The sequence below is a fragment of the Terrapene carolina genome, unplaced genomic scaffold (assembly GCF_002925995.2).
Source record: "Terrapene carolina triunguis isolate 2854851 unplaced genomic scaffold, T_m_triunguis-2.0 Scaffold42, whole genome shotgun sequence".
NCBI lineage: Eukaryota > Metazoa > Chordata > Testudines > Emydidae > Terrapene > Terrapene triunguis.
In genome coordinates, this window is record NW_020664393.1 from 42,591,855 (window position 1) to 42,619,615 (window position 27,761).

The following is a 27,761-nucleotide window of genomic DNA, read 5'->3' on the forward strand; positions in this document are numbered from 1 at the left end:
AATGATTTGCAGAAAGTGCTAGGCACTTATACTGCAGTACAGTGAATGTTACAAGACACTTTATTTTCTGAAAAGTCATCACTGCCTGACCTTCAATAGAAGCCAGACACATAACTGCCCTTGTGCCTTTGAAAATTTCCCCTCCAGTCTCATCGTTTTCTCCTTTTTGGTAAAGTTTGCAAACCTTGTAATATGGAAAAATAAATACACAGGCATCAGCCTCTATAAATATGCATAGATCAGGCTCTCTGTCCTGCTATGAGGTACTTTTCTGACTATAGAAGAATTAACAATAAAAAAAAAAAAGTGACGGCAAAAATATAGTAACTAGCCCTAAGTACAATAGAATTTAGTTAACAAACCTCCTGAAAGCCAGAAAATCCCCAATGAACCATTGAAGAATTCATGTTTGTTCCAGTACTACGGTTCAGAAGACAGGAACTGAAATCCCAAAGGTATAAAAAAGAAATGTCACATTGTAGTAATAAAGGGATACCCCTTTGAAACATTTGGCACATTGAGAACAATATCTTCCCACACTACAGCATTAGGAAACAGACTGAAATGTACTTACTGACAAATAGGGGCCAAAGGATTGGGTTCATTCATTAACAGAAGTGGGAGTCTCCTGCTCAGATTGACTGAAAACTCCTACTACAGGGAGGAGTTTCAAATGTTGCATTATTAGAGGCACATTTCCTCACTTAAGAAGGGGAAGGCAAGTGCTGAAGCTGGGAGGGAACTCGAAGAAGATTAGTACCAAGACTCAAATAAAACTCACTTCCTTAAACCCTGAGCTGTTTGAGAATCTCCACAGTGGGATTGATAACAGAATAAATGTTAGAACTAATGTATTTCTTCCCCATGTTTCATTTAGTATGTAGTGACAAGTGCTGGTGAATGCAGTCTCTAGTCTAGGAAAAACACATCAGTTGCTAGGAGTGTGGAAGGAAAAGAGAGAGGGGAATAGATTTGATTATAAAGTTGATTTTCAAAATATTTTTTTTTCTTCGTCAGGAGACCAGACACTTGCACTCATGGCTGGGAAACCCAAACTTTACTACTTCAATGGAAGAGGACGAATGGAATCCATACGTTGGCTGTTGGCAGCAGCTGGGGTCGAGGTTTGTTCTTTATAAAAAAATCAAGTGACTTCATATAGATTGGTTGAATTTCTTTCCGGGTAATAGGAAAAAAACAAACACTCCAATAGAGTTATAGTTACCCAGTTCCCTTCCACTGAATTGTGTATACAGTCTTCCAGGGCAGAAGATATCTAATTTCCAACATAAAACACAAGCAAGACAATTTTTTAGTGAAGTTTGCTTTAAAAAATGTAGAAAAGATAATGTGCAGTTCAAGTCATGAATAAATAACTTCAAAAATGGGTTTAACCGAGGATATAGAACAGATTTTATCTGCTCTTATTAAAAATACTGCTAGCCGCAATGCTGGATTCCTCCTTCAATAACCTAGAGTTGGACATTAAAGCCCTGATCCTGCAATTCATTGCACTGTAGTGTTGTCCTCACAGAGAACCCTATTGACTTGGCCGTGTCAATGCTAGGAAAGCACTGTCTCTTTACAGTGAAAATTCTTGTTATAAAAGCAAGGTGATGATATTGTCAAAAGTAAGAGGAAAGGAGTAGTTTTATAGGGCAAGGAGACTTCTGCAGTTCCAGAACTCAGGTTTGGAAATAGAGAAGCAGAGGTAACATTTTAAATGACCACGATTTGGTTAAGAAGAAAAATCTTAAATAGTTCGTGTCATCCCCAGCTGCTTTAAAAATTAGAAAATACGCATTGTCAATGATCTTGAAAAAGCTGACAGGCTTATCAATGTATGTTAATGAATAACGCCATGGCTGGCTGTACCAACCAGGTACTAGTACTGAGCATAAAGCTTTTTGAATAAATGTATTACCTTTCTTCACGCAATCAGGAACTCATGAACTTGGTCTTTCACAGCATTTATTTAGTATCTGTGGCTCGTTATTTGACATGGTTATTAGTATTGCTGGACTCTGGCAAGAGTAAAACATACGGTTTTCAACAATTTTTAATAATTTGAGGATTAAACCCATTTTTTTCTGTATCTCCATCTGTAACAATCGCCTTTTGGAACTTAAATGCAGAGGCTTTGATCTTGTCTCTTGCTCTAACAGCACACTCTGCCAGCATCCTACTGGACACAGGTGTTTGAAAGCTAGCTGCAGAATAAGAGCTGTTCTGTACTAAAGTCCTTGATGTGGGAGGTTCTTATCACTAAGCTCCATTGCTTCACCCCGGTCAAGATAGCAGCTAACCTAAAGGTTGGGCTGAGCTCTTTTGGGGGGTTTTCTCTCAATTCCAGTCTGTTCAAAATGATCTCTCTTCTGCCACTTCAATATGTGCACACTTCCTGAATCTCTGCACTGGCTTCTCCTCTTCTACAGACCATTGAAACTTCTCCTCCTCTCTTTGCAAGCACTCTACACTTCCACTCTTGTCTGCATTCATTTTTGCTCCTTGCTTTTAATCTGTTAACATACAGTTTATTACTCCACCCACCTTTCCTAACCCATTTAACAAATGTGCTTTCACCTAGGCACACCATAATCTATTTGCCTACTTGTGATATGTTAAAAATGAAAGGAGGAGAGTTGATGATTACCCTGAGGGAGACTATATACACGGCACTCCCACGGGGCCCTGAAGAGAGGGAGCTGTGAAAACACATCTGGCCACAAACAGGAGCCAGGCAAATGGTCTCCCTGCTACAGGCCCGAAGAGTCTATCTATGTACAACGAACTGAATCAGATAGAGATACATGAAATGATGGTAAACTTATTTTAGGGAACAGGGAAAAGAAAACAAGATAAGAAAAATGACAGCTGAAATGGTACGTTGCATTATGGAAGCCTTAGTCCACGCTGCAATACTTCTTAGCAAAAGGTACTGTCCCCAGTGGCACTTTTCACTGTGGTGAAGTGTTGCTTTTTGAGGCTCCTTTCCACACTGAGAAGTACAGTGGTAGCTGCCAGACATGAGGAGGATTTTCTAAAGTTATTTTAAAATAGGAAACATGTTTATTTCCATTTGTGGACATCATTCTGACACCCAGGTCACAGAACAGGGGTTGAGTTAGGGGATTTCATTTCTTGTCTCGTTAATCAACTGGTATTATTGGGTTTTTCAAATTTCCCTGTAAGTGAAAAGCCCTCAGATATCTCCTGATTCGTAATTCCTGATACATAGTTCAGCTGTCTTGTTTTTATTGCTCTCTTTCCAGTTTGAAGAAGAATTTTTGGAAACAAGAGAACAATATGAAAAGCTACTACAGGGTGAGGCTGAAGACTGAGTCTTGAGTGACTCCCAGATTTATTTATTTTTTTTACTTTAGAATCATAGAAGATCAGGGTTGGAAGAGACCTCAGGAGGTCGTCTAGCCCAACCCCCTGCTCAAAGCAGGACGAGCACCAACTAAATCATCCCAGCCAGGGCTTTGTCAAGCTAGGCCTTAAAAACCTCTAAGGATGGAGATTCCACCACCTCAGCATTTGTAGATTATATTGTAAAGCAGTGTCCAGGCATTTCAGCCTTAGGCCTGAACAGATATCAAAAAGGTCAAGGAGCCATGCATTTGGTACTTGTGGGAGGCCTCCAGCCCCATTCACTCAGTGGGAGTAGAAACAAACTGCAGGTGCCCTGCTAGGGATTTCCTGGCATGGGGCAGTGGGCATAAAGTCAGTGTAACCCACTCCTCTGCTTCCTACACTCAGCGTCTGGAGCAGGGGATATGGCTCACTGGGAAATTGTCTGTATTACTTTTTATGAATATTACATGTGACTCAGTTTCCCTATTCAGTGTTGTATTGCTGCCTGCCTGAATGCATAGAGTTAAATCAAAGGAGACTGTAAGAAGGTTGTTAAAGAACTCAGGGGAGACGTTCCATTGAGGCTAGGATGTTTCATTTTTTCCAAGGCTTGCAATAAAAGGAGACATAACCCCTCCAAGACCCTAGAAACAGGGAGGGGATCCTGAAGTAAACTAAGATAAGCTGATGGGCTGGGAAGACAGACAGAGAGAGAGCAGGGTAGGTGGCTGCTGCTTGCCAGGGATGGAGCAACCTGAGCTAAGGGGAACTTGCAAGGATGTAAGAAACAGCCAGGTGTGTGAGCCTGTTACTGTTGTTACACTTTGTCTAAATGCTTTGTACCTTTGAGGAATGAAAAAATCATGCTTTGTTCTGAAGAAGCTCTTTTTAGTCACTTTAATCAGCAGCTGTTACAAGTTTCCAAAGGGGATACCCTGGCAGGGTCCAACCCCAGGTGGATCTGCTGAAGTAGTCACAGTCAGTACCCAGGGGGCTATAACCCACGTCCTGGTCAGAGAGTGGTCAAATTGCAGAATTACACCACAGGAGAGGTAGACACCTGAGGTCTGACACCTGTGGAGGTTGTACTCAGGGAGACCCCAAGAAGGGAGAGCAGTGCAGCTAGCCTGGTAACCATGATGAGGGGGGATACTAGAAGTTGAGAGGTGAGCACTTTGCACTGTGGATATTCCTAGCTGATGTATGGTCCATAAGGGACCGTCACAAGTTAGAACCTCCCCCATTTAGAAATGTCCAGATTTTTTGGAGAAACTTTAGACTAGAACTGGTTAAAACTAGTGAAAAGTACAGATTTGTGCGGGTACAGCAGGTGCACTGATTTAGGGTGTAGCTGTAGAGCTGAGAGTTGCTTTCTATTATGGGAACATTTTTATAAACACTTAAAACACCTATGAATAATTTATCGTTAGTGCTTACCCAATTATTATAAAATTCAACAGGTCGATATGTTGCTTATGGCCAGCTATAAAACCTTCTGCTTATATGATTATAGCCATCTGTCACAGACATTATTCATCTATAACACGTTTAGCTCATGGGATGTTGTGAGGGCCAAATGTATAGCTGGGTTCAAAAAAGAACTAGATAAGTTCATGGAGGATAGTCTCCATCAATGGCTAATAGCCAAGGTGGCTGGGGAGGCAACCCCATGCTCGGAGCGACCCTAAACCTCTGACTGCCAGAAGCCGGAAGGGAATGGATGACTGGACGAATCACTCCAACTGCCTTGTTCTGTTCATTCCCCATGAAGCTCTGGTACTGGCCACTGTTGGAATTCAAGACACTGACTACATGGACCATTAGTATGACTCAGCATGGCTGTACTTATGTTCTTATGTCTGCAACATGCTAAGAACATCTTCTCATCCTTTGTAAACTATTTATGCATCCTTAATATAAATGTGACACATTCTTTTTCTAAGTAATTTAGAATTGTTCTAAAAAATTACTGTTTAACCACACTTAATCTTCTGTGCAATAAGTGGCAACATTTTATTATATACACCTGCTTAGCACAGTAGAATTTCAGTGTCTCTCAAATGTAGAAATATTAGCACCCAATCCTGCTCACATTGAAAGCTGTGTCACACATCCCATTGACTTATGTGGAGAACAGCACCAGGCCCCAGTCAGCTACTAGGGTTCCAGTGCAATGATATGATAGTTATGGGGACTCAGTGTCTTGACATTATTTTTTCTTTCCAAAGATGGAGCCCTGCTGTTTCAACAAGTGCCCATGGTGGAAATTGATGGGATGAAGATGGTGCAGACCAGAGCCATTCTCAGCTATGTAGCAGGGAAATACAACCTCTATGGAAAAGACCTGAAGGAGAGAGCAATGTACAGTATTAATAACTTACACAAATATATAGGCTTCCATTCCAAAGCAGTTTCCAGTGCAGAACAGTTTAGGGCAGGAATGGAAGTAGAATGCCCTTTCCAATTTCCAGTGCTTGGAGAATTTAGAGAGGCAGAATGCAGTTACCTAGGGTTACCATCCATCCGGGTTTCCCCGGACATGTCCGGCTTTTTCAGCCTTAAATGGCCGTCCGGGGGGGATTTCTAATGAAGTAGAAATGTCCGGGATTTCCCCTCCTGCGGAGTGCGGCGCAGCTGATTGGACGCCTGGCCTGATTGACAGCCGCTCGCAGCCACTAGGGCCTCTAGCAGCCAGAGTCCCTCCCCCTCCCCCGCTCCCTCCTCCCCCACAGAGCAGCTCGGAAGTGTTTGAGTCCACGTGGAGCCCGCATTTCTCCCTCTGCCGGGTGAGCAGGGGGGAGCAGGGCAGGCGGCTGGGGTGTGTGTGTGGGGAGCAGGGGGCACAGAGGCTGCAGGGGCGGGGGGGTGCAGAGGCTGCAGGGGCAGGGCAGGCAGGGGGCGCAGAGGCTGCAGGGGTGGGGGTGCACAGAGGCTGCAGGGGCAGGGCAGGCAGGGGGCGCAGAGGCTGCAATGCGAGTGGGGAGCAGGGGGCACAGAGGCTGCAGGGGCGGGGGGGTGCAGAGGCTGCAGGGTGAGGAGGAGCAGGGCAGGCAAGGGCATAGAGGCTGCAGGGGCTGCGGGGCGAGTGGGGAGCAGGGAAGCACTTAGCAACCCCCAACCAAGATCAGAGCGGGAGGGAAGAGGGGGAATGCGGGGTGCTCAGAGGAGGGGGCAGAGTTGGGGTAGGGACTTTGGGGAAGGGGTTGGAATGGGGGCGGAGAAGGGGTGGGGTTGGGGTGGGGAAGGGGGCGAGGAAGGGGTGGAGTTGGGGCAGGGCCGGGGGCGGGACCGAGGCCCCGTGGAGTGTCCTCTTTTTTAAATGTTTGAATATGGTAATCCTACAGTTACCCAGATTTGGCCAGGCCATTGGGTGAACGCCCTTATTTTTGTGCCAGGGGATCTCTAATAAGTCTGGCTGAGATTTTCAAAGGCATGTAAAAGAGTTACTTGCCCAATTCTACTTAATTTCAATGGGATCTGGGCACTTAACTTCTTCAGGCTCTGTGAAAATCCCAGTGTTTCAATACCCAGCTATGTATCCTGTTTGAAAGATGACTCCTGCAGTAGCTCAGTGTTGGGAAGTAGCTCAGTGATGAATCTGGAGGAAGGATCTACCTACTTTGGCTTGATTTTGCAAGTTGCATCCATGTGGAACCTCGCTGATTTGAACAGCTCGGGCACATGGTTTGCCCATGCAAAGTAGCTGGTATGATTAGGGCCTAAGCAACCAACACCACTTCTTGGGCCACCCTGACTTTTCCTTGGAGGTTCCCCATGCAAAGACTAACCAGGCTGGATCTGATTTAGCCAGGGTTGGTGCAAGGAAGTTTCGCGCCCTAGGCGAAAATTCCACCTTGCGCCCCCGCCCACCCCGTGGCAGCTAACCCCCCCCCCCCGCCCCTCCCCCCCCAGGAGCCCCCCCCCCGGAAGCTAACCCCGCCCCCCTCCACAGCAGCTAACCCTGCCCCCGCGGAAGCTAACCCCGCCCGGGGAGCCTGCCCCAGCTCTCCTCCGCTGAGCACGCTGGCGCTGCTCTAATTCTCCTCCCCTGCCAGGCTTGCGGCGCCGATTGGCAGAGACTTAGAGCGGGGGCTGTGTGCTCAGCAGAGGAGGCAGAGTGGAGGTGATCTGGGGGCTGGGGCGGGGAGCGGTTCCCCTGTCCGCCCCCCCATTACTGTGGGCAGCCCTCCCCGCACCCCCGCCCCAGCTCACCTCCACTCCACCTCCTCGCCTGAGCAGGCTTTTAGGCACCCTCAACCACTAGGCGCCCTAGGCGGCTGCCTAGTTTGCCTAAGTGGGAGCATCGGCCCTGGATTTAGCTTGTGAGAGCTGACAGTCTCAGCCCAAAGTGCCTGCATATATTGCTCCTAGCTTGATAGAAATACACTTACCGTATGCACTTTGAATAGAAAGGAGAGAAAAAAGGTTATCACAGAACAATTATTGTAAGAGAAACTAAATGTTTTGCATTTGTAATGAATGAGAAATGATATTGCATGATATCATATTAGAAATAATCTAAAATTAGACAGACTCAGGGAACTGCTACAAATATAAACTATATTTCTTTACAAATGTGACAACAGAAGTGAGTGACCACACACGACTTGTAAAGGTCAATGGTTGAAGCACAGAGATATGCATAAAAGATCAGTTAGAAAAAAGAAAGGTACGTAGTTTAAAATCCACAGTCTTAGGATGCAGCCCCATGTCATAGGCCTGGTCTACACTGGGCGGGGGGGAGGATCGATATAAGATACGCAACTTCACCTACGAGAATAGCGTAGCTGAAGTCAACGTATCTTAGATCGACTTAGAATCACTTACTTTGCGTCCTCGCGGCAAGGGATCGATGGCCGCCGCTCCCCCGTTGACTTTGCTTCCACCTCTCACCGAGCTGGAGTTCAGCACTCGACGGGAGAGCGATCGGGGATCGATTTATCGCGTCTACACTACACGCGATAAATCGATCCCCGATAGATCAATCGTTACCCTCCGATCCGGCAGGTAGTGTAGACGTACCCTGAGATGTTACATGCATCTATTTAGTTGTCAGAATGATTTCAAAACCATTTTAAGCAACTTATGCCCTATGCATATTGGAAATGAAACTGTCAGCTGAAAGCTTGTTAAACATTTGTTTTTAAAATCCGTATCTTAACACACATTTTTAAGTACAGATGGGGCAAAACAGACAAAATATGTCCCTCAATGCTCAAGGGCAGACAGGCAAGTGAGCAGGGATAAACTATAACTACTGACACTAGAGGGGTGAGAAGAAACACCAGTAACTTCCTTCACGTGGTGGTTGTGTTCTAGTGCAAGTGTGAGCAGAGGCAGCAAGTGAACACAAGGAAAGCTAAATGCTAGAGGGTGTCCTTTACACTGGGCAGCGAATCTCAAACCTCTTGTGTTCTCACTGCATTAATTAACAGGACAGGGTCAGGGTGAAGAACGGGCATCTCAGAAGGAGTATGGGTATAAATGACACTTGGCATGCAAATGAGGCACTTAGCTACAAAGAATCTCCTCCTTAGCCCTGTTACTTAGGCAGGAGTCACTTAGTGGGTATACAGCAAGGCTCTCATTTCTGCAGTCTCAGGTTCTGTTGTCTTGTGCATCTACCTGTAACACTCCTCATCCATGCTGTTCAGGAGCCAGCCCTGGATCCTGTGCCTGGAACTGAAACCCAAGGGTGTGAACAGAAGCAAAAGCTGTTCTCACAGCAAGAGACAAAGAGAGAGAACACCACTTTCTCTTGCAGCTTTTAAGAGCAGATTCAATGTAATTCCCCACGCCCATTTGGGTGTTCCTAAACTAGGAGGTTCCCCAGTGTCGCAATCTTGTATCAAATTACTCCGATTACAGTACCCTTTAGCCTAACCCTTTAGCCTAGCCTATCTCTCCATTAACCTTGTCCAGGAAATCATTTACTGGTTCAGATAATCCCTGCCACAGCTTCAGCAATCAATGTTGATATAAGGGAGTCCTGACCTGGGGTGGTGATCAGAAGGGGAATTATTTGTTCTAGATGCCTTTGAAACTCTAATTTGAATAATTATTTCTTAGCGTGTTTGTCTCTTGTGCATTCACTTTAGGCCCAATCCTGCCCCCATTGACATGAACAGCAACACTCCCACTGACTTTGATAGAAGAGAATCGAACATTTAACCTTTGACACAGAGAATGAGTACAGTCCTCTCTCAGTATTCTGTTACTCAGGATCAGTTGCTTGGGCATAGTCATAACCCCAGGCTTGCTTTCCTACTTCTACGGCAGCTTCCTGCTACAAGTAATTGGAGCCAGGTAGGGGAAGTGCAGGGCTCAGGCCAGACAATGTGCTTTGATCCAATCCATCTGTCATTTTTGCCCTTCCCCTGTGAAGGAGACACATTAGGGCCTGCATGGTTGAAGAGCATAGGATGGAAAGGATCCATGTGCATCTTCTCTGTGGACAGCCAGGCTACTCAGAATGGGAGGATGGATTTGGGCCTTAGATTTAGGTTACTTCTCTGTGCACGACTTGGTGGAGGACTTGGGAGATCTCAGTGTTCAGCTAAAACAGTAATGCAGCTAAAGATTATGTTGATAGGGTCACTTCAGAGAGGAAACCTCAGCATTGCTGTTGAGCACATTTTGTTTTGTTTTGAAAATACAGATATTTACAGATCATTTAACCTTTCTAAAAGAGCAATTCATACTACAGTTAAACAATCCCGATAACACAAATTTCAACTCTCTAAAAACCAATCATTTTTCTAAGTTGTAAAGAAAAGCTGAAATGATTAGGGGTCACTATTTTCTACAGGATTGATATGTATGTGGAAGGAACAAGAGATTTGATGGATGTGATCAGAGTTCACCATAAATTATCCCCCAAGGAAAAGGAGAAGAATCTTGCTTTAATCGAGGAGAAGGCCACAACCAGATACCTCCCAGTCTATGAAAAGGTATGTGGCAGTGAAGGAACAATTTACAGCCAGCACACAATGCTGAAGGAAAACTCATGAACTTGTAACTGTAATAAACAATTTGCTGGCCATTTATCTGGGCTTTAAAAAGAAATATAATTATCCTACACATTCTGTAGGCCCTGTTCCTACTGAAGCATCTGCAGTTATAGCCTGATTTGATTCTAATGGGACCCTCTGTGACAGTCAGGTCAACTGCAGGATTGGGGCCTCAAAAAGAATAAATGTGCTAGAGATGATGGGGGGGAAACAGTAAGAGTTTAACCTCTCAATTGTGACTTATTTGATGTGGAGCCATGCTCGATCCCAGTGTGTCTATTTTCAGATTATACACCTAGCTATCCTGAGAAACATATTATATTTAAGGCAATGAAGAATATGATCTGTTAAATGCATTTGTACCAACCCAGAGAGAGGCAATGCAATGTAAGCCTCCTATCCAAAGACGGCTTCAAGGAACCAGCGTGCTGATGGTTTTTATATAACAAAGTCTTATACTTGATTTGAATGTCATCAATCTGAATCAGAACTTGCAACTGTTGCTGCGTTTCAGATGTCGGCCCACAATGCTTCACAGTGACAGTTAAATCGGTGCAGGTGTGGACATGCAAAAGCAGTTTAATTACTGTGGTGGCTCTAAGTTGACTTAGGTTGACTTAATTTTGTAGTGTAGACTTGCCCTTTGTGTCTCAAAAACACACTCACACAAACTAGATAGGCTATTGTCATATTCTGGGGTGCAATCCAAACTAGTGAGGGGTTGTGTTACCATGTGCCCTGCAACCTTGGGTGCCTCACAGTGCTTTGCTGCTTTAGCTCCCAGCTTGGGCCCCTCACAAACAGCCAAACAGCATACATGTCACACCCAACACACTCCTAGTCCCAGATTTTCCCCCAAACATGTGTTCTGCTCTCCTGAGAGTTCAGATATTAAAGGTCTGTTTTCCCTGTAAGGGATCAATATACAACAGTCAGGTACTTTAACTGGAGTTACCAATTCAGAAGAAAGGGAAAAAAAGATAGAATACCTTGGGTGTTTTGCCCCTAACTTTTATAGTCCAGTCACCCTTTGAAATGCACTTTGCTAACGGCTACCCCTAGATAAAGTTCCTTCCAGCTGTGAGGACAGAGACACAGAGTCTTGTGGTAAAAAAGGTTCCATGCTGTTTGTTGAAAAGTAGGGCTGTCAATTAATTGCAGTTAACTCACGCGATTAACTCAAAAAAATTAATCGTGATTAAAAAAATTAATCACGATTAATTGCAGTTTTAATTGCACTGTTGAACAATAGAATACCAATTGAAATATATTAAATATTTTGGATGTTTTTCTACATTTTCATATATATTGTCTTCTGTGTTATAATTGAAATCAAAGTGTATATTTTTTTATTAAAAATATTTGCACTGTAAAAATGATAAACAAAAGAAATAGTATTTTTCAATTCACCTCATACAAGTACTGTAGTACAATCTGTCGTGAAAGTGCAACTTTCATGTAGATTTTTTTTGTTACATAACTGCACTCAAAAACAAAACAATGTAAAACTTCAGAGCCTACAAGTCCACACAGTCCTACTTCTTGTTCAGTCAGTCTCTAAGGCAAACAAGTTTGTTTACATTTACGGGAGATAATGCTGCCCTCTTATTATTTACAATGTCACCAGAAAGTGAGAACATGCATTTGCATGGCACTTTTGTAGCCAGCATTGCAAGGTATTTACGGGCCAAATATGCTAAACATTCGTATGCCCCTTCATGCTTTGGCCACCATTCCAGAGGACATGCTTCCATGCTCATTAAAAAGTAATGCATTAATTAAATTTGTGATTGAACTCCTTGGGGGAGAATTGTATGTCCCCTGCTCTGTTTTACCGGCATTCTGCCATATATTGCATGTTATAGCTGTCTTGGATGATGACCCAGCACATGTTTATTTTAAGAACACTTTCACAAAACGCAAAGAAGGTACCAATGTGAGATTTCTAAAGATAGCTACAGCACTCGACCCAAGGTTTAAGAATCTGAAGTGCCTTTCAAAATCTGAGAGGAACAAGGTGTGGAGCATGCTTTCAGAAGTCTTAAAAGAGCAACTCTCCGATGCAGAAACTACAGTACCCGAACCACCAAAAAAGAAAATCAACCTTCTGCTTGTGGCATCTGAGACAGATAATGAAAATGAACATGTGTCAGTCTGCTCTGCTTTGGATTGTTACCAAACTGAACCAGTCATCAGCATGGAAGCATGTCCCCTGGAATGGTGGTTGAAGCATCAAAGGACATATAAATCTTTAGCGAATCTAACACGTAAATATCTTGTGACGCCGGCTACAACAGTGCTATGAGAATGCCTGTTCTCAATTTCAGATGACATTGTAAACAAGAAGCAGGCAGCGTTATATCCTGCTAATGTAAATAAACTTGTTTGTCTGAGCGATTGACTGAACAAGAAGTAGGACTGGTTGGACTTGTAGGCTCTAAAACAGGGGTGGACAAACTTTTTGGCCCAAGGGCCACATCTGGGAATAGAAATTGTATGGTGGGCCAGGAATGCTCACAAAATTGGGGTTGGGATGTGGGAGGGGGCGAGGGCTCTGGTTGGGGGTGCGGGCCAGAAAGGAGGAATTCAAGGTTTCAGGAGGGGGCTCCAGGCTGCGGCGGGGGTGTGGGGGAGTGAGGGCTCCGGCTGGGGGTTTGGGCTCTGGGGTGGGGCTGGGGATGAGGAGTTTGGGGTGTAGGAGGGTGCTCCAGGCTGGGATCGAGGGGTTTGGAGGGCAGAAGGGGGATCAGGGCTGGGGAAGGGGATTGGGACGCAGCAGGAGGCTCAGGGGTGCAGGCTTGGGGCAACGCTTACCTCAAGCGGCTCCTGGAAGCAGCAGCATGTCCCTTCTCTGGCTCCTACATGGAGGTGCGGCCAGGTGGCTCTGCACGCTGCCCCATCTGCAGGCACCACCCCTGCAGCTCCTGTTGGCCATGGTGACCAGCCAATGGGAACTGCAGGGGTGACGCTTGGGGCGGGGGCAGCGTCCAGAACTGAGCCCCCTAGCTGCCCCTACGCATAGGAGCTGCAGAGGGGCCATGCCACTGCTTCTGGGAGCCGCATGGAGCGGCCCCCGACCCTGCTCCCCGGCTGGAGCACTGGAGTGGGGCAAGTCCCAGAACCCACTCCCCAGCGGGAGCTTGAGGGACAGATTAAAACTGCTGGTGGCCCGTAGTTTGTCCACCCCTGCTCTAAAATTTTACATTGTTTTATTTTTTAATGCATTTTTTTTTACATAATTCTAAATTTTTAAGTTCAACTTTCATGATAAAGAGATTGCATTACAGTACTTGTATTAGGTGAACTGAAAAATGCTATTTCTTTGGGGGGGGGGGTTTAGTGCAAATACTTGTAATCAAAAATAAATATAAAGTGAGCACTATACACTTTATATTCTGTGTTGTAATTGAAATAAATATATTTGAAAATGTAGAAAACACCCAAAATATTTAAATAAATGGTATTCTATTATTGTTTAACACTGCAATTAATCGCGATTAATTTTTTTAATTGCTTGACAGCCCTATTAAAAAGGAGATTGGTCTGTTTCTGCCCTCTTTGTTGCCAAAGAATGGCCACTTGGCTGGTGATTGCCAATTAACTCTGATGACACCTGGCTAGAGGCATCAGCTTGTCCTTTGTCTTTGAGAAACCAGTTTACCCACTCACCTGACTTGTCTAGTAAACACACTGAATTATAATTTCAGTTTATTTTTATTCTTCTTAATACACATGTTGTACATACATTTCACCATGATGTTATTGACCAGCAAGTTATTGGTTTTCAATTACTATCTCATAAAGCATATTTTGTACAAAGATTATTACAGTAGTGTGTAAATACAGGGTGTATTCAGTCACAGCTAAATATGATTGGGTTCTTCCTGAACTACCAGATGGAGTAATTGAAAATGTGTATCAGGAGCTTCTGTTCTCCCTGCGCATATACAAGAACAAGTCCTCCTTCCATCTGGTAATAGTCTGAGACTCTGGACAAAGAGCTACCTGTGCTTTGTACTTTGATCTCATCTCCCAAGATATCTTGGCAATTATCCTTGTTCTTTTTTCAAGCAAATCTCCCTTCCTGGAAATCTAACTCCTTCTGTCTCTAAAACATACTCCAAGTTTCTCTATTCATAGGCACTGTCTTTTCTGAAACCTTTATTCATCCTTTAATTGCCTCCCTTCTTGAGTCAGAAAAGGATGTGGCCCTAAGTGAAGTTTTCCACTTAGCCAGGCATTCAGATTCTTCCCCTTAATACATAGCCCTTACAATAGAGTTTGCCCACTATGTACTTTGAAATTGTATTTAATTAGAATATGACCCATCTATGCCCATAAAACTGACCTCTTATTCTTTAGGTTTTGGACGATCATGGACAGGATTTTCTTGTTGGCAACCAGCTCACCTGGGCAGATATCCAACTGATTGAAGCCATATTAATGGCAGAAGAGAAAGTGTCCACAATTCTCTCCAGATTCCCTTTGTTACAGGTAATGGAATTATCCATATCAACAAGTGATACGGTGAATTCACTACTCATAAGTTTACAAGATACAGAAATGTACAATGTCAAGTATTAAGTAAGGCTTTTATTTTAACAACATCCCTTCTTCCCTTTCCCTTTAGCTGGAGTTTTTTTAGAAGGAAAATCCCCCTGGTTTGATAGTCTCTGAGATGGTCTTACTGATGGTAATACCTGTTCTTTTAAGGAAAAGAGAGAAGTTAGTTGTGATGGGCTGGAGTTGCTGTTGTTAACATCCGAGTCCGTTTCCTTTAAGACATAACAAAACAAACACACAGAAAAGGGGAGAGAAAGGAACAGAAAAGACAGAAAATGCAGCTTCTGTCTTTGTCGCTGACTCTCACTTGCAGTCTCACTGCTGGAAAAACACAGGCCCAGCACACGGTCTGATCAGCCACTCCGTGACCTGGCACACTTTTGCCAGCATCGGGCTGGTTAGAGCTTTGCTTTTAGCAGCCTCTTTCTGGTCACAGGCTTATAGCAGTGTTGCAAAATACACAGTCTTGGTCAGCAAAGCCAGATTCTTATTAAACTAGGGTGACCAGATGTCCCAATTTTATAGGGACAGTCCCGATATTTGAAGCTTTTTTATATAGAAGCCTATTACCCGCCATCCCCTGTCCTGATTTTTCACAGTTGCTGTCTGGTCACCCTATATTAAACAGAAGGAAAAAGGAGGGCAAGAGAGGAAAGAGAAGAACTAAGGTAGGAAAAGACAAGAACACTGTGGGGGGCAGGAAAGAGAGAGACAAAATTTCACATCCCAAGTGGTGGTCAGGATTCAGCTGGAGCTGGTGAAGGTGACGATATAATCTGGCCCCGATCTGGTCAGGACATATTTTAGGATTGGGATGAAGAAGGTCCATGGTCCCAGGAGACAGTGGGGGTGGCAGCCAAATGCTTGATCCTTTCTCTTCTCTTGTCTTTTAGTCAGCCATCATTGTGGTAGTCAGCTTTTCCCCAAAAAGTCTCTTTTTAAGGAACCTAATAGGGGATTGGTGGATGGGTTAACTTGTCCTTTTATTATTTTGTCCATCAATTAGGCCTAGTTTTTGACACCCTAATTTTGGTTCACTGATTTTTTTGTTCCACACTTTTTTGTTTTCCAAGCATGTTTTTAACACAGCATGTTTTTAACACAGTCCTTAAGTTATATCAGTAGGGCTTTTGGTTTGGACTAATTAAATTTTTTCTGTCTTGTTTTTTCACCTTTTTTCATGAACATTTGTTGTATTAGGTTATTATAATATTTTATGAACTAACACTTACTTTTGACAATTAAGCTTACAGTTAGGATAAATTTGTAGGCCAAATTATTACAACATTGCCTGGCAGTGCCTCATACCCTTCCAGAAGGTAGAAGTTACCACCTGAAAACTGACACTGTTGAGAACCAAGAAATACACTCAACAAAACAAACATGGGCAGGAATGGTGTCCCTAACCTCTGTTTGCCAGAAGCTGGGAATGAGCGACAGGGGATGGATCACTTGATGATTACCTGTTCTATTCATTCCCTCTGGGGCACCTGGCACTGGCCACTGTCAGAGGACAGGATACTGGGCTAGATGGACATTTGGTCTGACCCAGTATGGCCATTCTTATCTTCTTATCATATTCTCCTAGAAAGCTGGCTTCTCATGAACCTCCAAACGAATGGGAAGAAGAAAAGGCTGCAGTTTGCAAGCCAGCTGATGTCTCATTCTGAGGCTCTCTGATTGGGATCAATATCAGATCAGGCCTATTTCAGACACTTGTGTTAGTTTGTTTTTGGCAAAAACCATCAATGAAAAACTTCCCTTTCTCACTTTAGGTTTTTAAAGCAAGAATAAGCAACATCCCCACAATAAAGAAGTTCCTACAGCCTGGCAGCCAGAGGAAGCCTCCCCCTGATGAAAAACTTGTAGTGACTGCAAACAGAGTTTTCAACAGGAAATAATAGCTGGGTTCCCTTTAGTGTGGTTAGTCAGTTCCTCTTACTGTTCTAAGCTTCTCTGGGAGGGACTGTCATTTTCATTTTGTACAGTGCTGAACATACAATAAAAATACCATATTAACTGATACAAGGATCATGTGAATGTAAATCATAATATTTTTTTTAGACTGTTATGTGAACATGTCAGAAAGGTAAATCCATGAATAGAATATGATCCACAAATACTGTTTGAAACAACATACTGTAGAAAGCATTTTGAACAAAATTACAACTCAGTAAATAAGCAATATCTTAAAAATGGGAGAGTGCATGCAGATTCCAATAAATAATGTTTCCTCATACTTCTTGTTTCTGTGTAACTTCTTTATGATGACAGATTTAGATAAAAGTTGGTTTAAAGAAAGGGGGAAACATTTTGTGTGTGTGAAGATATAGCAATGTTGAAATATGCACTTGCTAGGAGGCCTATCTGTCAAAAGCCTTTTCAACTTCAGTGGGAGTTGAATTGAGATGTAACAGAGGAAATGGACTTGTCAATAAATCTGTTTATCTTGAGTTTTAGGCAGAGCTGACTTAAAAAACAATAACAAAAAAATCACAGGAAATCTGTGAAAAAATTGTATCTGTTTTTTCAGAAATATAAACATATCAAAATGTTGTGAGTTTTTTGAGTGTCAATATTTTTTGACCAACTCTATAACTGGTTTTAACTTTTTCATCAATTTTTTTTTCTCCATCAAAAAATATAATCAAGCTTGCAATTTGGGAAATTTTTACCAGCTGTCATTGTAACAATATATATAGTTGATATTCCATGTTATGTTAGAGACTTTAAAAGTACTGTACCATACGTCATAAAATAAACAGAGGCTGTATTTACTCTTTTGTAAATAAATCAAAGTATATAAATAAATCAAAGTATATATTTAAATATTGATTTATATATATATAAATCAAACCTCTATATTATAGAGGTCATCCTGTCACTTAGATTAGAGAGTGTTTCTTTCCAGTAGGTCATTGAGGGCTTGATCCTGTAGCCCTTATCACCTAAATGTCCCCCTGAAGTCAATGGAACTATTTACATCAGTAAGGACTGGAGATTGGGAAGCTGCAGATGCGACACTCCCTTTGAATTTATAAATTAACAAGTAGATTATACTAATTTGTAATTGTTTTTTTAAATGTTACAGATTTTTGGGCCAGATCACTGGGTATATTGAGCCCTCTGTGCTGCATCTGTGTTCTATTTTGGACACACAGATTTGCTAAGTGGCCCAGGTAGGATCACCCCACCCAAGTTTGATTCTGCAGTTACATACAGCTGGTGTATGGGCTAGGGTTGCCAACTTTCTACTCACACAAAACCAAACACCCTTGCTCCCCCGCCCTTCCTCCAAGGCCCCACCCCTTCTCTGAAGCCCCGCTCACTCCATCCGCCCCCCATCCCTCTGTCGCTCGCTCTCCCCACCCTCACTCACTGACTCACACATTTTCACCGGGCTGTGTCAGGGGGTGGGGATTGGGGTGCGGGGTGTGTGTGTGGTTTCCGGCCAATGGGAGCTGTGGAGCTGGCGCTTGGGGTGGGGGCAGTGCACAGAGCCTCCTGGCTGTCCCTACATGTAGGAGCCTCGGGAGGGACATGCCGCTTCTTCCAGGAGCCGCACGGAGCCATGGCAGGCAGGGAGCCTGCCTTAGCCCTGCTGCATTGCCAACAGGTCTTTTAATGGCCCAGTCATTGGTGCTGACCGGAGCGGCCAGGGTCCCTTTTCGACCAGGCATTCCAGTCAAAAACTGGGCACCTGGCAACCCTAGTATGGGCTTCATCACCTCCTCAGAGATACCAAAGGGGTGTGGTCAGGTGGAACTGGATGTTTTGATCCAGTGCAATTTGCTTGGTGCTTTGTAACCATCACAGGCAAGCATAACTTAGAGAAGTCCTTGGGCTATCCTAGCACACAGCACATGGTAAAAGAGTATACACAGAAGAGCTCAAGTGGGAACTTTACATGCCAACTTTGCTCTCCAGTTACGGACACTTGTTCTGTGCATTGTGGATGAAATTTGCCCTGGTCAAGAAGGCTAGAACAAGGCTATGCACCACTTAAATCCAAGTTTTGCCCTTCGTCTGAGCACTTAAGTGGAACATGGGCCTCATACCAGCCCTCTATGGGTATCTGAGGATCTACACCTTAATTCACATTAGATAAGAAAAACTTGTTTCTTTCTCTGCTGTAGAGATTTGTGGAAAACATTAGTAAACTAATAGATAACGGTGACCTGGTGGACATTGCATATTTGGCTATTTGTAAAACTTTGCAAGTTCTCTCATACTAGGCTGTGATGGAACATAAATAACTACAGAGCAGATGGCAAAGTCTTGTTTTAGAATGAAAAATGACTAAACAGGAGGAATCAAAGAGGAATAGTGAGCAGCTGCTCCCAAGGTGCAGAGAAGATAACTGGGGCCTGTCTCAGAGACTGCCATTGAGTCAAGTGTTAGTTAAAATAGTTAATAACTACAAAGAGGAAATGGGAACGGAATTACTGAAGATTTCTGCTGACTGTAGTGTCAAATCTATACAGCAGGGGGTGCTGCCCTTTGCGATGAAATAAAAAGTTTCTCTCTCTCCCTATTCCCCTAATGCCATAGCCTGGCACAGTTATCATGTCTCTGTTTTCTCTGTTTCTTTCTTTCCCTTATTTCTTCCATTGACTTTTCCTTCAACTTATTTCCCACCCATGCAGTTTCCACTTTCTGTTTTCTGTACTTTTATTCACTTTTTGAGGTTCTCCTCCCTTATTTCCATGTGCACCATAACCGCTCTGGGTACAGGAGTGGTGGAAGTGCCCTAAAAGTGGGGGAGGGGGCGCATAGGTGCTCAAACTGTGGCCCTACGCTTCACTGCCCCTCAAGCCCCTGGTCCTGCACCACCCCTTCTCCCCAAGGCCCCGCCCCTCCCCCTCTCCCCTGCCCTTGCACTGCCCCTGCACCGCCTCTTCCCCCAAAGCCCCGCTCCAGTGCTGCCTCTTCACCCCCCAAGACCCTGCCCCCCTCCACTCACTCCTCTCCACACCCTCCCCCCATCACTCGCCCTTACAGCTTGGTAAAAAGTGGGGGGGCCATGGTCCCCTGGCCCTCCCAGTTCCGGTGCCCTTGTCTGGGTACATATGCTGGGAGAGGACATCCATTAGTGGCTCTCTGAAGCCACGTCTAGACCATAAACCACTGCCATCATAGCTATGTCAGTCAGGGGTGTGAAAAAGTGAGAGTCCTGATCGATACAGCCATGCAGGCAGGAGTCCTTAGTGTAGACAAAGTTGTACTGGCAAAACTGTGCTTTTACAGTATATCTTGTCTCACTTGTGGGGGTAGCTTTAAAGCACAGTTTTGCCAGTATAGCTGTGTGCACATCAGGAGCCAGTATAGTATCCCAGTATACTTACAACAGCAAAGCACTCCTACTGTAGACAGCCCTAGTACGTGTAAACTGCTTCTGTGGGCAGTTGTATTAGTACCTGACACAAGAGCAGAGATTAAGTGACTTCCCCGAGGTCATGCAGAGAGTCTGTGGCAAAAATGGGAATTGGAGCTTGGTTTACCATGTCCCAGTTCAGTTCTCTATCTGCCAGAAGCTAGACCACCTATCTACCCATCCAGTTTGATGTCCAGATTCGACCATTTCACCTTAAATGCAAGCAACAAAGCCAAAAAAATTGTATTGCATGGAAACTGTGGGTAGGACCCCAGGCAAATTGATTTTTTCTCATCTCTGGCTCATCTTAAAAGTTGTAAAATAGGCATTATTAATTAAAAACATGGAGCCCAATTGTGGCAGAAATTGCATATCTATTTTTCATGTCCAACTACCATGAATGCATACACAAATCAGATAACTGCATGTGTGAATGACAGGCTCTAGCAATCTGATTTTAAAAATCAGACCCAAGTTGTCCCACATTTTAGGTGTCTTTCTTGTACATTGCAGCAGTGAGAGGACAAACCTGAATTACTGCTGAAAGGTCAGATAAGGGGCAGAACACATTGGTTTAATTTGTTAAATAGTATCACCATCAACCTGAAATATAGTCAATCCAAATCTAATATTTTCTCTGTTTTTCTGAATGTTTTTCCTCTGTTGCTGTGTGAAAGACCCACTCAAACAACAGGAGATACTGAGTAGTTATGTAACCATGAAGCTGACTGTAACCAGGAAGCTGACAGCACTCTGTGTACAGTCAAATAAACAAACTGAAAAGCATAGAGAAAGATATTTTTCTCTCTCACCCATAGTAATTTTATAACAGTAGTAGGTACAGCCACATTTTAAAATGGTAGTGTAACTTTTAATTTTGTGGGGGTCTCTTTAGGAAGTGAGGAACTTTTCTTTCCTATGAGGTATGCATGTGACTCCCCCTGAGGGGAGGAGTTTGGAGGAGCTCCATACTCTCAGAACCTGAAGAGACAAATTCTGTTCTCAGTTAAGGAGGAGAAGAACTTGGCCTGGGTCAGGACGTGAAGGTTAGTACTGACACTTGCATAAAAAGAAATTAGTTTAACCTTAAACAGTTTGATCTGCTGTTTCAATAAAGCTACTTTCAAACACCTTAGCATAACTGTTGGTAATAGTAATGTAAAATCTTTACTATATTTAGCTGCCTGCATAAAAGGCAGTTCAAGTGGTGTTTGACTGCTATACAGGAGGATAAAAGAAGGGAAAACGGACCATTTAAATAGGAAATTAATCTAGAAAGTTAACTCAGGCCTGGTCTACACTACGAGTTTAGGTCGACTTTAGCAGCGTTAAATCGACTTAAGCCTGGACACGTTTACACTACGAAGCCCTTTCTGTCGACTTAAAGGGCCCTTTAAACCGGTTTCCTAACACCACCTCGACAAGGGGATTAGCGATAAAATCGACCTTAGGGGGTCGGAATTGGGCTAGTGTGGACGGAATTCGACATTACTGGCCTCCGGGAGCTATCCCACAGTGCTTCATTGTGACCGCTCTGGACAGCACTCTCATCTCAGATGCACTGGCCAGGTAGACAGGAAAAGCCCCGCGAACGTTTGAATTTCATTTCCTGTTTGCTCAGCGTGGAGAGCACAGGTGACCATGCAGAGCCCATCAGCACAGGTAACCATGATGGAGTCCCAGTCCCAGTCCCAGGATCGCAGAAGAGCTCCAGCCTGGACCGAACGGGAGGTACAGGATCTGATCGCCATCTGGGGAGATGAAGCAGTGCTCGCCGAACTCCGAAACAGTAAAAGAAACGGCAAAACATTAGAAAAGATCTCCAAGGCCATGAAGGACAGAGGCCATAACAGGGACGCGCGGCAGTGCCGCGTGAAAATTAAGGAGCTAAGGCAAGCCTACCACAAAGTCAGAGACGCAAACGGAAGGTCCGGGGCAGAGCCGCAAACATGCCGCTACTACGCGGAGCTGCATGCCATTCTAGGGGGTGCTGCCACCACTAGCCCAAGCGTGTTCTATGAGTCCCTCTCTGCAAACGGGGAAGCGGGTTCGGCGGACGAGGAAGATGAGGATGGAGAGAACATAGATAGCTCACAGCAGCAAGGAAGCGGAGAAACCAGTTACCCCAACAGCCAGGATATGTTTGTCACCCTGGACCTGTAAACAGTAACCCCCGAACTGACCCAAGACCCTGAGGGCACACAGGGGACCTCTGGTGAGTGTACCTTTGTAAATATTACACATGGTTTAAAAACAAGCGTGTTTAATGATTAATGATTAATTTGCCCTGGCAATCGCGGCCAGTACAGCTACTGGAAAAGTCTGTTAACGTGTATGGGGATGGAGCGGAAATCCTCCAGGGACATCTCTAGAAAGCTCTCCTTCATGTAATCCCAAAGCCTTTGCAAAAGGTTTCTGGGGAGGGCTGCCTTATCCCGTCCGCCATGGTAGGACACTTTACCACGCCAGGCCAGTAGCACGTAGTCTGGAATCATTGCATAACAAAGCATGGCAGCGTATGGTCCCGGTGTTTGCTGGCATGCAGACAACATCCATTCCTTATCACTCTTTGTTATCCTCAGGAGAGTGATATCATTCACGGTCACCTGGTTAAAATGGGGCAATTTTATTAAGGGGACATTCAGAGGTGCCCCTTCCTGGTCTGCTGAACAGAAATATTCCCCGCTGTTAACCACGCGGTGGGGGGGAGGGTTGAAGTGACCATCCCAGAGAATTGGGTGTGAGGGGGAGGGGAGTTAGTTGGGTTTGTGCTGCATGTTAAACCTGAAATCGCAGCCCCTCCTTTTACATTGCAAACCCATTTTAAATGGCACGGGTGCTTGGTATGGGAAATGAGGGCAGAACTGTTTGAAACCATCCCCACATGTTAAGAAGGTTAAAAAAGCCCAAAGACTATATGTCTTACCATGGCTGCCTGCAAGCTGAAATCTGTGTCCTGGCACTGCGTGAGTGATCTCTCACACCAAACCAGGAGACTCTCAATATAAGAGGAAAAATGCGACCTTGTAACGAAAGCACATGTGCTGTGTGATGTTGTGAACAGCAAAATCTAACGTGAAAGAGTCTACCCATTGTTCTCTAAAATGTATCTTTTTTAACAACCTCTCCCTTCTCCACCAGCTGCAAATCTTACTCCTTCGCAGAGGCTAGTGAATATTCGAAGAAGGAAGCGAAGGACGCGTGACGAAATGTTTACTGAACTTCAGACTGCCTCCCACGCTGACAGAGCACAGCTGAATGCGTGGAGGCAGTCAATGACTGATTTTAAAAAAGCCCAATATGAGCGAGAGGAGAGGTGGCGTGCTGAATCGCGGGCTGAAGAGGAGAAGTTGCGTGCTGAAACGCGGGCTGAAGAGGAGAGGTGGCGTCAACTTGTAATCAGAAAGCAAGAGTCGATGCTCCGGCTGCTGGAGCATCAAAGTGATATGCTCCTGCGTATGGTTGAGCTGCAGGAAAGGCAGCAGGAGCAGAGACCGCCGCTACAGCCCCTCTGTAACCAGCAGCCATCCTCCCCAAGTCCCATTGCCTCCTCACCCAGACGCCCAAGAACACGGTGGGGGGGCCTTCGGCCACCCACTCACTCCACCCTAGATGATTTCCATAGCAATAAGTTTTAAAGTTTTAAATTGGAGTGTGTCCTTTTCCTTCCCTCCTCCCCCACCCATCCCGGGCTACCTTTCAAATTATCCCCCTAGTTGTGTGCTGAATTAATAAAGAATGCATGAATGTGAAGCAACAATGACTTTATTGCCTCTGCAAGTGGTGCTCGAAGGGGGGAGGGTAGTAGGGGAGGGTGGGGTGGTTGGTTTGCAGGGAAGTAGAGTTAACAGGGTGGTGGGGGAGGGGCAGAGGGTTCATCAAGGAGCAACAAACAGAAGTTTCACTCCGTAGCCTGGCCAGTCACAAAACTGGTTTTCAACGCTTCTCTGATGCGCACCGCGCCCTGCTGTGCTCCTCTAACCGCCCTGGTGTCTGGCTGCGCGTAATCAGCGGCCAGGCGATTTGCCTCAACCTCCCACCCCGCCATAAATGTCTCCCCCTTACTTTCACATATATTGTGGAGCGCACAGCAAGTAGCAATAACAATGGGGAGATTCTTTTCGTTAAGGTCTGAGCGAGTCAGTAAGCTGCGCCAGCGCGCTTTTAAACGGCCAAATGCACATTCCACCACCATTCGGCACTTGCTCAGCCTGTAGTTGAACAGGTCCTGACTGCTGTCCAGGCTGCCTGTGTATGGCTTCATGAGCCATGGCATTAAGGGGTAGGCTGGGTCCCCAAGGATCACGATAGGCATTTCAACATCCCCAACTGTTATTTTCTGGTCTGGGAAGAAAGTCCCTTCCTCCAGCTTTCGAAACAGAAGAGACTGCCTGAAGACGCGAGCATCATGTACTCTTCCCGGCCAGCCCACGTTGATGTCGGTGAAACGTCCCTTGTGATCCACCAGGGCTTGCAGCAGCATTGAAAAGTACCCCTTGCGGTTTATGTAGTCGGTGGCTTGGTGCGCCGGTGCCAAGATAGGGATATGGGTTCCGTCTATCGCCCCACCACAGTTTGGGAATCCCATTGCAGCAAAGCCATCCACTATGGTCTGCACGTTTCCCAGAGTCACTACCCTTGATATCACCAGGTCTCTCATTGCCCTGGCAACTTGGATCACAGCAGCCCCCACAGTAGATTTGCCCACTCCAAATTGATTCCCGACTGACCGGTAGCTGTCTGGCGTTGCAAGCTTCCACAGGGCTATCGCCACTCGCTTCTCCACTGTGAGGGCTGCTCTCATCCTGGTATTCTGGCGCTTCAGGGCAGGGGAAAGCAAGTCACAAAGTTCCATGAAAGTGCCCTTACGCATGCGAAAGTTTCGCAGCCACTGGGCATCGTCCCAGACCTGCAACACGATGCGGTCCCACCACTCTGTGCTTGTTTCCCGGGCCCAGAATCGGCGGTCCACGGCATGAACCTGCCCCAGTAACACCAAGATTTCCACATTGCTGGGGCCTGTGCCTTGTGAGAGGTCCATGTCAATTTCCTCATCACTATCGTCGCCGCGCTGCAATCGCCTCCTCCTCAGCTGGTCCTGGTTTGGCTTTGGCATGTCCAGGAGGCTCTGCATGTTTTCCAGGACAATGCGCGTGGTGTTCATAGTGCTCAGAATTGCCGCGGTGATCTGAGCGGGCTCCATGATCCCAGTGCTGGCTATGGCGTCTGGTCTGAAAAAAAGCGCGAAAGTAGTATCTGACGGACCAGGGGAAGAAGGGAGGGAGGGAGAGAGGGAGGGAGGGGCGAGTGACACCGCGTACAGGTACAGGGAATTAAAATCAAGAAAGGTGGGTTTGCATCAGGGAGAAACACAAACAACTGTCACACAGAATGCCCCCCCCCCCAAAGATTGAACTCAAAAGCCTGGGTTTAGCAGGAGGGAGGGGGGAAGCAAATGAATGGAGAATAAATCTATTTTTTACATCTTAAGACGACGGTGCAGCATGACTGATAGCCCTTGGCATTTTCTGGGTGCTTGGCAGCAAATACTGGGCGCTTGGCAGTAAGCCTTCAGGTCTATTGCACGATCTGATGCCCACTGCAGTATGACAACGATGGATACCAGTCGTAATATACTATCTTCTGCCCAAAAGGCAAGGGGTTGCTGCTGTATAGCAATGTTGCCCCATCCTGCGAATAATACATCTGATAACCATCATCATCAAGGCAAGGGGGCTGGTGCAATGCAGCCCCACGGCTGCCAGCCCCATGTCTGCCAGCACCCAGATAGCCCTCGGCCTCTTCTGGGTGCTTAGCAGACAATATTGGGCACTTGGCAGAAAATAGCATACTACGACTGATAACCATCATTGTCTGCCCGGGTGCCCATGATCGACAGCCACTGCAGTACGATGACGACGGTTACCAGTTGTAATATACCATCTTCTACCAAAAGGCAAGGGGCTGGTGCAATGCAGCCCTACGGCTGCCAGCCCCACAGCTGCCAGCACCCAGATCGCCAATGAAGGCTACCAGTCATGCTGCACCGTCTACCGCCAAAAGGCAGTAAGCTGCTGCTGCTGTTTAGCAATGCAGTCCCACGTTTGCCGGCACCCGGAAGAGATATGGTGACGGTGAGCTGAGCTGAGCGGGCTCAATGCTTGGCGTGGTATGTTGTCTGCACAGGTAACCCAGGTAAAAAGGCGCGAATCTATTGTCTGCCGTTGCTGTGACGGCGGGGGAGGGGCCTGACGCAATGTACCCAGAACCCCTCGCGGCACTGCTTTGCATCATCCGGGCATTGCGATCTCAACCCATAATTCCAATGGGCGCCGGAGGCTCCGGGAACTGTGGGATAGGTACCATAGTGCAATGCGCCGGAAGTCGACGCTAGCCTCGGTACTGTGGACGCGGTCCGCCGACTTCATGCACTTAGAGCATTTTAGGTGGGGACACACACAATCGGCTGCATACAACCGGTTTCTATAAAACCGGCTTCTATAAATCCGACCTAATTCTGTAGTGTAGACATAGTCTCAGACTTGAATAAGGCATGTTGTAAAGTGAGGGCAAACAGTGAGAGCAAAAAGCCAAAGGAGAGGGGAGGAAGAAAGCAAGAGAAAGAGCAAAGTTCAGAATTGCAATGAAAGCCTGGAACTTAGACCTGATTTCCTCTGGATCTGAGCATGAAAGCTGGCTGATATAGCATGTCGTGCTCTGCTCTGAACTATAGTGGCTGATCAAAGAATGAAAACCTGTCTCCCTCCTGAGGGGTGGATGAAAGTAAAACCTGCTGCTGCTTTATATTGAATGCAGGCAATGTTGCTTTTGAAAGACTTAACTTTGTTCCCTGATTCTTGGATAGTGAAGTGGCTGCTCCAGAAAATCCAGTGAGGACGCAGCCCTAGAACTCATTATAGAAAACAGACTGCTTTAGGGGAAATGTGGAGATTAGACAAAAGCATTTAAAACATTTTCTATCATTTTGTACATAGCCATGTGTAACCCACACACCTCCTGGGTGTTGTGTTCTGACACATACACCATTCTCATCTTGGTTGACAATAAAACACACATGCAACTTTCCACCCAAAATGTGGACTGTACATTTTGCTTTCTGTATCACTGGTGTAAATGCAGTTGATTAAAGTTGATAGAGTTATTCTGGATCTACAAAGGTGTAACCAAGAGCAGAATTTGGATGTCTGGGTTTGATTTTACTCTGTCTTTATTCCATAATTTTGGTTTAAAAGCACTTATGAGATCTTTGGCTTTCATAGTTAATGGAAGAGCTTCAGTTACTATAAGTTTCTGCACACTGTATGTTGTCGCAATGTGTGTTGACATGATATAAAGGGTAAAAAGTATTCATTAAGTGTGATAACATATCAGGGAGTATTGGGTGTACAGACAGCAAACACTGCCAGCATGCACTAAACATTATTTACATGCAAATA

The 27,761-nt window shown here is 45.2% G+C and overlaps 2 protein-coding genes across 3 annotated transcripts in view; both read left to right on the forward strand.

Annotated features, from left to right (window-relative positions):
• The first annotated feature begins 1,037 nt into the window (after positions 1-1,037).
• On the forward strand, positions 1,038-16,953 carry LOC112123612 (glutathione S-transferase-like). The gene is made up of 6 exons (XM_024222307.2): positions 1,038-1,124; positions 3,273-3,324; positions 5,586-5,718; positions 10,166-10,307; positions 14,730-14,861; positions 16,706-16,953. The coding sequence occupies exons 1-6, from the start codon at positions 1,038-1,040 to the stop codon at positions 16,829-16,831; spliced, it is 672 nt and encodes a 223-aa protein (XP_024078075.1). The 3' UTR covers positions 16,832-16,953.
• A 4,310-nt stretch (positions 16,954-21,263) lies between these two features.
• LOC113405096 (glutathione S-transferase A4-like) overlaps positions 21,264-27,761 on the forward strand; it is a 17,303-nt gene continuing 10,805 nt past the window's right edge. Inside the window, exon 1 of one of the 2 annotated variants that reach the window (XM_026655012.2) lies at positions 21,264-21,350. The gene's annotated coding sequence lies outside the window, so the exon portion shown is untranslated. The remainder of the gene's footprint in view (positions 21,351-27,761) is intronic. The other variant, XM_026655015.2, reaches the window with a different exon arrangement.

Coding starts and splice junctions, on each gene's coding strand:
- LOC112123612 (XM_024222307.2), top strand. CDS start 1,038: ATGGCTGGGAAACCCAAACTTTACTACTTCAATGGAAGAGGACGAATG. Junction 5,719..10,165: donor GACCTGAAGGAGAGAGCAAT/GTACAGTATTAA, acceptor TATTTTCTACAG/GATTGATATGTATGTGGAAG. Junction 14,862..16,705: donor CCAGATTCCCTTTGTTACAG/GTAATGGAATTA, acceptor TTCTCACTTTAG/GTTTTTAAAGCAAGAATAAG.